The sequence below is a fragment of the Dermacentor variabilis genome, chromosome 1 (genome assembly GCF_050947875.1).
Source record: "Dermacentor variabilis isolate Ectoservices chromosome 1, ASM5094787v1, whole genome shotgun sequence".
Taxonomy (NCBI): Eukaryota; Metazoa; Arthropoda; class Arachnida; order Ixodida; family Ixodidae; genus Dermacentor; species Dermacentor variabilis.
Window position 1 is genome coordinate 220378595 of NC_134568.1, and position 11881 is coordinate 220390475.

General features: G+C 46.1%; 1 protein-coding gene across 3 annotated transcripts in view; it reads left to right on the forward strand.

Moving 5' to 3' along the window:
• Positions 1-11513, forward strand: part of Dip-B (Dipeptidase B) — a 62897-nt gene extending 51384 nt beyond the window's left edge. For all 3 annotated transcript variants that reach the window (XM_075669378.1, XM_075669383.1, XM_075669391.1), the window contains exons 10-16: positions 77-181; positions 2551-2626; positions 5683-5801; positions 6551-6634; positions 6699-6806; positions 10563-10694; positions 11137-11513. In XM_075669378.1, the coding sequence (XP_075525493.1) occupies positions 77-181; positions 2551-2626; positions 5683-5801; positions 6551-6634; positions 6699-6806; positions 10563-10694; positions 11137-11265 (753 nt within the window). In that variant the 3' untranslated portion in view covers positions 11266-11513. The remainder of the gene's footprint in view (positions 1-76; positions 182-2550; positions 2627-5682; positions 5802-6550; positions 6635-6698; positions 6807-10562; positions 10695-11136) is intronic.
• The last annotated feature ends 368 nt before the right edge of the window (positions 11514-11881 follow it).

Below are 11881 nucleotides of genomic sequence, written 5' to 3' on the forward strand. Positions count from 1 at the left end.
TAATCAGGTGCACTTCCCGCGACATCTTTCTTGACGGTGGGCGCTGTGGCTGACGACTGGGCGTGTTGCTTCCCAGGGCGTGACTTACGACACTGGCGGCGCCGACGTCAAAGCCGGTGGCCACATGGCCGGCATGCATCGCGACAAGTGCGGCGCCGCGGCCGTGGCCGGCTTCTTCAAGGTAAGCCTCCCCAGAAACGTGGTGACGTCGCACTGCGTGCTTCGCCCGATGGACGAGGCGATCGGCAGCGCTGAATCGAAGCGGCAGCAGCGCCTGGCATCAGCTAGCTCTTCCGCGCAAACGCGGTCGCTCGCCTGCAAAGTTGGTACGGCATGTGGAAGAGTTTAAGTGCATTTTGCCTACTGCATGATGTTATTCGGACATCCGTATTACGGCTAAAAAACAAACAATGCATGTGTTAAGTAGCCAGAAAGAACTTCAACAGCAAATTTTTGACTTGGTAAGCACATTCATCATCATTTCATTTTAGTCCGCCTCCACTTACGCCTAACTTGCGTCAGCCGACCACCACCATCTCCCTGCAAATTCCCTGATTTCCTGACGGCGACCGACCTCGTCAGTTCCAAGAGCCACCACTCTGTACGTCCAACAACGGTGCACATTTTTTTAAAATCCTACCATGTCGCTATTTGCAACAAGTTCCAGTAATTGCCTATAGGTAACACGGCTGATGTAGGTACGCGGAACGGTTAGGGCCTACGATTGAAATAAAACCACGACAAAGACGAAACCGCCTTTTTGTTAATGAAAATGCAACAGAAGACGAAAGAGAAGAATGTACAACATAGTTGTCAAGCAGTAAAGGAAGGAAATCTGATTTATTGATTGTTATTTAGCAGGAAACGAAGGAAGAAGGAAATGTCGGGACTGTTCCGCTAAATTCAGTGTGGTTTGTAGTCCTAAGTAAGCATGTTTCATCTTTCGTTGACCTGCCCAACTGCAGTTCTCCTTAACCTCGAGTAGAACAACAGGTACACTCGTTTGCTCTCTGATCCGTAGTTAGTACTGCCGTGTTAACTTTGCGCCTGTCACTTCCCGTTCTGTAGCTCGTTGCGCAGTCCTTAGACGTTCCCTTTTTAGCCTCTAATTTTAGGCCGTACAGATTTGCATTCGCTAATGCGTTGATTATATACTTTCCGTGATTTCGGTAAGCTGCTCTTCATGGTCAGTGAATGGCTTCCATTGCGCTTCAACCCAAGTTTAGTCTTCTGCAGGTTTCTTTCTCATTATCCGGATTCCCACATAGGTGTTAACTTGGCCTAGATAAATGTAACCCTTCCCTGCCTCAGGAGTTTGACTACTAATTACGAATACTTGTTCCCTCGCCAGGCCATTGAACAGAATGCAAGCACTTTTGAATATCTTTGAGGCTAATTTGTTTACTGAAGTAACGCAAATAGATTTGCCCCAAGCATGTACAGACGTAGTTACGGGTTATATTACGCTCAGGACACGGCCTCTTATTTCAAGCTTGACTGGAATAAATTAATCATCGTGACGTAATCCGCATATACACGAACATCCGAAGCCTCGTGCTTGTGTGCGCCAGTATAAGGTACCGTCACGCTGGGTGCACAGCCGATAAGAATTCGCAGCGAGTTTCTTTAGGGGGCTTATCGAGGGCTTCAGGAAGCTTCAAGGCGGCGTGGCCGCCGATAGTCCGGTTCGTCGTTTTAGCAGCTTTGGTGGTTCACCCGACCTGCGTGAAGTCGCATACTCTCATTTGGCGTCACACGAAGGGTACTAGTTGGCAGGAAATTAAAGCTCGAAAAATAGCACACAAGACATTAAATAATTAATTGCATTCTGGGGCGTAGGATGCAAACAGCTACGGTCACTATGGGGGCGAGCATTAGTCCGACAAAAAACAACACCGACTGTACAGCTGAGACATGTAACGCTTCCTTCAATACCTTCGCACCGCCGGTCAGGCTTACTTCATATAGATGGTACACAAATTTCACTGAGCTCGGTGGCTCAATGCCTGTGGCGTTCTGCTGCTGAGCTCATACGAGGTGGCGGGTTCGATTCCCGGCCGTGGCGGCCAGATTTCGATTAAGGGCGAAATGCACAAAATGCTCGTGTACTTAAATTTAGGCGCACGTTAAATGACTCCAGGTAGTCAAAGTTAATCTGGAGCTCTCCAATACGGCGTCTCTTATAGCTCTAGTGTTGCTTCAAGACGTTACGCATCAATCAATCAGTCGATAAATCAATCAATACCACTCTCTGGCCTCCAATGACGCCTTTATGATGTATGAATGACTAGCACGTGATTGTATTCTCATTAAAATTAATGAATCATTGAATCTCACTCAACTTTGACATCGTCTAGGCTTGTGGTGTGCACATCGGAATAAATTACTGATGTAGCACTGTCATGCAGCATGGTAACAATGTGCAGCTGAATCGGTCCTGCTGCCTTTTCATGCATGTTTAAGGCGAGAAGCAGAAACTATATTGAGTTGTATCTGTGAAGGTAAACAATGGTGTCAGTAATTTCTTGTCTTGCACGTCTACTCTCACAGGTGCTGAGCGAGCTTCGTCCCAAAGGTGTCAAAGTGTTCGGTGCTATGGCAATGGTCCGAAACAGCATCGGTTCAGGTGAGCTATCGACGACGCTCTGCGCGCCATCCATGCATTAGTGTTTTGGGCCCTCAGAGTAAATATATTTAAATGCTACTTGTGATAAACTTTAGGGTTCTTGCACTGTACCCATACCCTTTATCACAGGTAATGCTCTGCTAGATGTACAGGATAAGCATTTTTTAATCGCATATACAGCCGCTTTTCAGTGGTGCTTACAACATGATCGGCACAATGCGCGCGCACAGAAACGCGCGCGCGCGTGCGCGCGCGCGTTTGTGTGTGTGTGTGTGTGTGTGTGTGTGTGTGTGTGTGTGTGTGTGTGTGTGTGTGTGTGTGTGTGTGTGTGTGTGTGTGTGTGTGTGTGTGTGTGTACACACACACACACACACACATGGACTTTATTTTTTTCGTGTGAGCGCTTTTCACCGTCTAACAAATGTTGTTACCGCTCAGCGCGGGAAGCGCCTGCATATATCGGAAGTTTCTGGAATGTTATCGATGGTTCTATCCGCTGTCTGTTGTCGCCGAACCTTGTGTAATCTGATTGCATGTATGCGCGACGCGAATGGCGTAGAACTTTCTGGAAGGCACGCGGGCACCAGCGATTGCTCTGGAACGGACACTCCCATACAGCCGAGCGGCCGAATTGACTGCAGCGCACCGAGCCGCCGACGTTAATACCTGAACCACACTTCCGGTTTCGGTTTTGTGCGTGCGTGTTTTGAATGCTCGCCGTTACGCGTCACGCCGGCTGCGCCGATTTTTTTCTTCTAAAGCTCAACCGCGCGCGGTGTCCGTGCGAAATCGTTTTATTAAGTAAAATTTATTGAGAATAATCTTTACAAGCCTCCATCGAATACATGCCACGTGCAATTTCATAAAGACGCAAGACGCCTTGTGAAATGAGGAAATGTTTATTTTATTCTATATGAATCCTCGTAGCGGGCATTTTGTGCATTCATCCAACGTTGTAGCATCAGGTAAGCAGTAGAAGTTCCCGTAGGAAGCTCTACCAGATGACGTCAGCTGAAAAAATTAATTTACAAGCAAGTGCCATTTTGGTATTAACATGCAACAATAATGCGTGTAGAGGCGAAACGTGCGAAAGTGGTGAATGGGTGGCACAACAAACAAAAGCAGTTCGCTTTTACATACATGGCGTAGAAAATACCAAAATCATCCCAAACAATACCGTACACACCACGAAAACATTCTATTTCCAAACATTCCCCTCTTCCCCGGGCCTTATTTCCTGCACTAGCACGAATACACGGGCTACTGCGCGTTTCCGGGAGAACTTGGCTACAACCGACGCGATAGTACGCTACGAATACACAGAGGTAGCCACAACACAGGCTCTCAACCAGACCATGCTGGACGCTCGCCGAATTCCTACTCGCACTGGATGCAAAGCCTGTCTTCAGTCGTTCAGAAGACAAGATTTTCGAGTTACAAGTTCCTGGAGTTGCTCCTTGGCGTTATCTTTAGCGCGTTCTGCCGGCGCAAGCAACACACTTCCGTGTTATCATTCTTTACAATTGCTCGTCGCGTTTTCGACAAGCGTGAGTACCGAAAGAAGGCTTAAATTGTTGCGGGGCCATAAAAATTGTCCCAAACTTGTCGCAGTAAGATTCAGAACACGCCAAACTTTGTCAGCACGGCCGAGCTGCTTTTCGGTGCGCCACGACGGGCGCGCCCACTGCGCTTGAAAAGTACCCCAAAAAAGTAACGAAATTAGTTACAATAATCTTGAGGGTCAGAAAAAGCGCCAAAACTTGTCGCAGTAAGGTTCAGTACACTCGAAACTGCGTCACAGCACCCTGTGCGACTATAGCGTGCCCAAAAACTACCGAAATAAGTTTAATATTGGGGCTAATAAAAGGCGTCGCAAACATCTCCCAGTGCGATTCATTAATTCAAATGAACTGCGCCACGAGGGCCGCGCTGTTTTTCGTCAACTGCGTCACAAGTCTATGCCTATAGGTGCCGTGCCGTAAGCCTAATTGCTTGCAATGCGTCGCAGACTGTCCTACAAAATTTCTCACCTTGGCGTAGTCCAATAGTGCCGTGGTGCCATGTCGAATTTCAGAAGGAACGTAAGAATTCGCCAGAAGCCCACCAAAGCAGGCTAAATATAATATACATATATATATATATATATATATATATATATATATATATATATATATATATATATATATATATATATATATATATATATATATATATATATAAAATTAGCGCTCGCCCGTTCGATCGGTCTAGTCAAGTACATTGATACTCATCGTCGGTGGTTGCTGCATGCTTTTATAAATGTGTAAGCATTTGTATGCCTACCCAACGAGAAATTGGTCCTTCCGTCACGTAAGGCGAATGCAATGGTTCATACCCACCTAAGGCAGAGGCTACAATTGCTCAGCAAAGTGAAGCGAACAGTGCATACCATTGATTGATATCACCCATACAAAACTCCGAACAGCATACGTTTCAATAAAGAACAAGCTCGAAACAAGCCATAAATAAAGCATTGCATACCCGCTGGACATCCATGTTGGCAAGGACTGATAAGAGTTGATAAGGGTGGGATCATGTTCGATAAGGTTGATAACGGCCGATGAGGGTTGATAAGGGTTTATGCTGGCCGAATCAAGTTTTATAACATTGATAATGACACTGCGGCTGCGTGGAGATGGGCAAGTAGCACAATGCTTACGCATACTTAGATGTAACACCCAGAGGAGTTTCTGCATGAACTTTTCCTTTCCATTTTCTTTCATTCATTTTTTTTTTCACGGACAGTCGAAAAAGGACTGTCTCTTCATGAATACTTACGAGACTATATAGAAATTGTTTGTTTTGTTCTAAAAGGCTTTCTAACAAAATTTACTAAAACATGCTCCTATTTAGTTTATCGTAATGAGCGTTCGCCGCGTGCGTTGTGGACGTGTTTTGTCGTGCTAGGGGCGCTTTCGCGGCCGCTCGTCATTCGCTCGCCATTGCTTAGTTGGTGACGCAGCTCGCACGCATGTCGCTGTGCAACAATGAACCCCTGGCCGAACTTACTCGTGCAGAGTGTTACGTGGCCGACGAGATCATTACATCGCGCGCGGGGGTGCGCGTAAGGATTGGAAACACCGACGCCGAAGGACGAATGGCCATGGCGGACGCTGTTTGCGAGTACAAGGACAAGGTGATGCTCGTCTGCTGTCGATGCGCTTCTCAATGCGTAGCATCCTTTGGCGAGTACCCCGGCAATTCCGGTCGGAAAATCGTGACGCGTGACAACTGTCACGTAAGAATGCATAGGGCTCCATAGAAAATACATGAGGTTGGGGTGGGCCAACTCCCCCCCCCCCCCCAATTTGGGACTGGGTCAACCTAAACATGGGGGTGATGTGGGATTGGGCCAATTTGAAATTTGGTAGTAAGCCAACTTAAATTTGGGCGTAAAGGGCGGTGGGCCAACCTAATTTTGGGGGTGATGTGGGGTCCGGCCAATTCGAATTTGGGGTGATAAGGGGTTGGGCTAGCTTGAAATTTGAAGGTGAACCAACCTAAATTTGGGGATTATATAGGAGTGGGCCAACCTGATTTCGGGGGTGAGATGGGGGTGGACCATCTAAATTTGGAGGTGATATGGGGAAAGGCCAACATTAATTTGGGGGTGGGCCAACCTCAATTCGGCGGCAGGTCAACTTGAAATTTGGGGTGGGCCAACCTAAAGTTGGGGGTGATATGGGGGTAGGCCAACCTGAATTTGCGGGTGATATGGGGGTGGGCCAACTTGGAATTTTGTGGTAGGCCTACTGAAATTTGGGAAACAAAATCCAAAGCCAACAGTTGAGTCAAAGAATGCTGCGCATTAGGAGACAATGCTCTGAATGTATGTAGCTTTTGCTTTCGCAGTGCTAAAGTGAAAGCCCTTCGTTGTCATTACAGGCACTCAATGAAGTGAATCCACGTATATTCACCATCGCTACCCTTACGGGACACGCATGCGTCGCTGTTGGAGAAGGCTATTCGGTAAGTGTCTAGCGCGGGGCTAGCCAACTCTGCCTGCAACGCTGACCCATTGCTGCTGTTCCAGGTCATCATGGATAACGGCCCAGCCTGCTTGAACGCCGTGAGCGCTACCGTGAAAGCTGCTGGTGACGAGATCGGAGACTTGTTCGAGGTGTCCACCGTTCGCCGCGAGGTTAGTCCTTAAGTTTTCAGAATTTCTTCGGGCCGCTTCGGGGTGTGTCATATCCACACAGCGTCTTCATATTATGGCGTAATAATTCTTACTAGCATATGATTCAAGGTATTGTTGTGACATCAAAAATATTGCTTCACAGTACTATACGTGATGAGAACGTAGTACCCCCTGCCTATAGATTGTTCCGAAGGGATAGAGTCAGTAGTGGCGGCGGAGAAGCCATTGAAATGAAACACTGAAGCCACTGTTCTATACCAGATAGATGACACTGAAACCTTGCATCTCAAGGTTGAAGTATTTGGTAATACCATCGTTCTGCTTGCTGCTTGCAGAGCACCAGACTCCGATGTCATACTTTTTACTAAATTATATAACTATGCGTCACAGTTCAGGAAAGGCAAACTAATAGTGGCTGGTGATTTTAAATTTCCAAGCATTTCAAAGCTGGCTCTGCTTCTCCTAAAAATACTAATATGCCCTTTGGCCTTATGTTTGGAAGTGACCTTGTACCCGCCGGGGTGGCGCAGTGGTTTTGGCATTCGCTGCTAAACCTGAGGGTGCGGGATCAAATCCCGGCCATGACAGCCATATTTAAATAGGGGAGAAATGCAAAAAAAAGAAAAAAAACGTCCGTGTACCATGGATTTGGTGCACGTTACAGAACCACAGGTGGTCGAAGTTAACCGTAAGACCCCCAGTACGACATATGCCTTATAATCATATCTTGGTTTTGCCGCGTAAAATTCCAGAGTTTAATTTTTAAATTAACGTGACCTTGTTTAGATTGGTAATGAACCTACACGTTTTGGACATGGTTCGTGTTCACTTTTAGACCTTGTATTTTTGCCTCGTTCTTTGCGTTGCTTTTCTGTTTTCTGTTTCCGTTGAATCGAGACTATTCGATCACAATTTGGTACATGCCACTCTCTCTTCACGTCGAAGCTTCGCACTGTGCGCCTGCGCTTAGCAGCATAAAAAAATTCTCACGTGCGGATGGCAGTGGCATATTATATTACCCAGGCACGTTTTATGGTTTTTCATAGTGTGGAACTGGGGCTACTTTGTTATGAATTAAAGTGTATCTGCCTCTTTCGTGTTAACAACTTTGTGTCCGACCAAGTTAAAAAAGAAAGCCAAATTTACTCTGTGGATTAATGGACACGTCACACATCTGAAACGCAAAGCAAAGCGAGCGAGAAAGCAGAGTGCCTTTGTCGGACCGCCTGACTGCTATTCGCACTGTGCTGTATGAAGCAATCAGCCCTGTCAAATGAACTTTATTTTGATGCTACTTTACCGAGATTCATTAGAGATGACACCCAGCGGTTTTGGAATACCCCCAATTCGTGACTACAAGAAACCAATAAGCAAGATCTCACATAGTAGCGCGACAGTTGACCCGAAGGAAATAGCGCAGCACTTCAACCACCATTTACATAGTGTCTTTCTAATGTGTTTCTAGTGTCTTTCTAGTGTTTCTAATGCTTCTCCTGTAGTTAACGGCTCGCACCCTGTTTCTTTGACGTTGAAGGTATGGTATTATATTTAGGTGTCGTAAACATTCTGCTAAGACTGAAAATTAAATCGTCTCCCGGACCTGGTGACATACCAGACGCTTTCCTCCGCCGTTATGCTAAGTCACTTGCGAAGTTCCTTGTTGTGATTTTTCAAGCGCTCTTTAGTCCAGCGGCTGTTCTACAGGACTGGAAAATAGCATGTGTATCGCACCTGTTTTTAAGAATGTTTTAAGAATGTTTTAAGCAAAAAAAAAAAAAAATAATCACCACATTTCAATCATATCTTCTTCATGTAAGATGCTTGAACATATTTCGGCCTAGTTCATTAAAAAGTTTCTAGATTACATTCTATCACCAGTACAACAATGGTTTCAGAAAAGGATTATTGACAGTCATACAGTTGTCAGCCGTAATTTGTTCTTCTGCAGCTCTTGATAAGGCAGGTCAACTAGATCTCACGTTATTAAATTTCTCTAAACCATACGACTTGGTTTGCCATGTCAACCTGATACGGTAAGTTGAACTTACTAGGCTGCCGAGCTTTCTTGTATCTCAGAAATCCGCTTATTTGTATGGTTGCAGCCAGTATGTTGTTGATTGGTGGGCATCTGATGTTCTTTCATTTCCATTGTGTTCCCCAGGGTAGCATCCTTGGACAGTTTTTTTTCTCTGAATTTTTTGTAACATTGCCAACGTAATCGCAGAGCCGGTTGAAATCCGGTTGTTCGTAAACGATTGTATGCTTTTTACTGCGGTAAAAACAAGTGATGATCAGAGAGTGCATAACGCTGCACTCGATAGAATTATCTCTTGGTGCGACGAATGCGGCATAAGGCTTAATTTTGATAAGGCCGTCATGCTTCGAATAACAAGTAAAAAGAGTCCACAGATACTCTCTTATTCTCTTGGTCCTGATCCTTTACGCGAATTGAGTGATTATCCATACCTAGGCGTAACGCTATGCAAAAAATTGAGTTGTAATACACGTATTTGAAATGTATGGCACTTCAGCTTTAAAAAGAAAAAAAAAGGACCTTGTTTACATTGTTACAGGCTTAAGGATGCATCCTGTGGAGTCTCCAAACGTACTCTTGGGGAAAAGCAACAACAACACAGTAGTGTAGACAACCAGAAGGGAATTTATTGCATCTTTCATGCACCAATGCCAGCGAGCGAAATTGCTGCTAATAGAAGATGCCGATGGGCGCGGACGAATCGAAAGTCCGACTCACCGCTTCAGGATATCGAGCGAATATGTTCGCCAAGCCTAATAATCGTTCGCCTGTACGGTCACCCTGAAGCCTCGCGAGACGGTCCCGCAGAGCGTGGTGACAGGCGCGCGACAAGTCCGTTTATTCTGGCGACCCCAAGACAGAGAGGAACACTCCATTTTGCGCCCGAGCAAACCCGTCGTTAGGTGGTGTTAGCAGCGCAGCACTTGCGTCATCTCGCCTACTATTTTGCAACCACGCCTACCGCCGGTGGCGCTTAGCTACGCGGGCAAGCCGCATTATAGGAGATGCGAGAACAACGTTATGCGGGATGACATCAGGGGGCGCAAGAGAGTTGAGCTTCTCCACAACTTTCGCATGTAATAAATTAGTATATACATCAATTATTAGGCCAAAAGTAGAATATGCTTCTGTAGTATGGACCGCCGCATAAAAATTTACATTGATGCATTTGAAAAAATTCAGAGGAAGGTTGTCCGCTTTATATTTTCGAAATACGACCGCGAGGATTCCATAGCCAAACTTATGGAGAGCAATTCGATTATCTAACTGCAAGATAGAAGAAAATTCCTAGGAAATACATTTTTTTGCAAATTATTACACCGGATGCTTGCCATCAACGTTAGCCTATAGGCTATATATATTACACCATTATCAACTCGCCAAACGCGTCATACTCATTCGCAATCCCTAATGCCATATATACTTTGTCAGGACTATCCTGTTTGAATGTTCATACTTCCCCAGAACTGTTGTCGACTGTAACAGTTTGCCTGAAAATTGCCCTAATTCTGTTGCGCTAATTGAAGGTCATATCTTGTAACGTGTCATTGCTTGCCTGTCTTGATGTGTCTTGATGTGTGTTATTTCTTTCTCTCTGTCTCTGCTCTGTAGTTATTTTTGCCGCTCCTGCTTGAGCCTTTGTGCATCTTTACATTAAGATGTTAATTCAAGGCGTGCACGCTGTCGTCGCGTGCTCGTGGCTTATTGTTGCTAATGCGCAGGACTACAATTTCGTGCGAGGCCCATCCGAGTACGAGGACCTGATCCAGTGTAACAACGAGCCTTCGTCGCGTACTCCGCGGGGTCACCAGATGCCGGCAGCTTTCCTCATCAAGGCGTCCGGTCTGGACAAGGTCAGTCTCTCCTTCGCAGCGTTTCTTTTTTTTTTTTCTTGTCAAATCGCAGGCTATAGGCGGTTCGCTTTCGGCAAACCAGTCTTCAAATATTAACGACATTGAAGTATTTTTCGCAGCATTGTTATTATTTTGCATTGCAATCGATAGAATTGGTATGTGCGCGCAGCAGCTGCATCGAATCGCGACGTTGGTACTACATTTTTCCAATTATGTACACTTTCGACGTAGACTGGCAGCCCGGCACGTAATTTAGCCACAAAATTTCCCCTCGCCGCCTCAGTACTTGAGCGGCTAGGAGAAAAAAAAAAAAAAAGAACGGGTCGTGGCGGCTCTGCTTTAATCGCGGTCCGCACGTTGTTGGCATGTCGTGCGCGCGCAAGAAAGAGTGCGGGGAAGTTTGCCCCTTGAACGGGTGTTGTCGTTCTCTGCTGCCGCGCAGCACGGCCTGGATTCCGAGCGACCGCTGTGCTACTCGCACATCGACATCGCCGCCAGCTCGGGACCGTTCCCGGGCGTTCCGACGGGGGCTCCCATTGCGGCTCTCACTCAGGCTTTTCTGGTGGACTGAATCTGCGGGCGGCTTCCCTCGAGTGGCTGCCACCTACTCAACCGTGGAGATTGATTACGCATACAGGCTAGAGGACGAAATGAGATTGTCCGTCTTTTTTTTCTTTGCTCAGGGTCAGCGATAATTTACAAACTTTACATGCATGCAAATTTTTCATCAAATGTATTTACTCTAGGCAATTGGTCAGATCTGCTTTGTGATCCCTGTTTCTCTGTGTATTGATGAAATAAAATGAGTTTTGCACCAGCGCTTTGCGAGAAACGTGTTGCACGCACTTTCTTCGCTGCTCTGGAAGTGACTCCTAGCTGCTGAAGGCATCCCCCCTCCCTCCCCCCTCTCTTTTGTACGTCACTTGACGCCAATGAGAAATGGAGACTTCAGAAAGCGTGACGCTGCTATGGTGTCCAACGGGCTGCGTTTACTGTACGGCGGCAAAGTCAGGAAGAAAAAAAAAGGGAGAGGGCTAATATAACTTAGTCGGGTCAAAAAGTAAACGTTCTAAACGCGTGCTGTATATTGCGAGACAGAAGTTTCTTTTTATTTGTTTGTTTGTTTGTTTGTTTCTTTGTTTGTTACACTGCCTAAAAGTGCGGCTTCTGAGATCACCGGCGTTTAG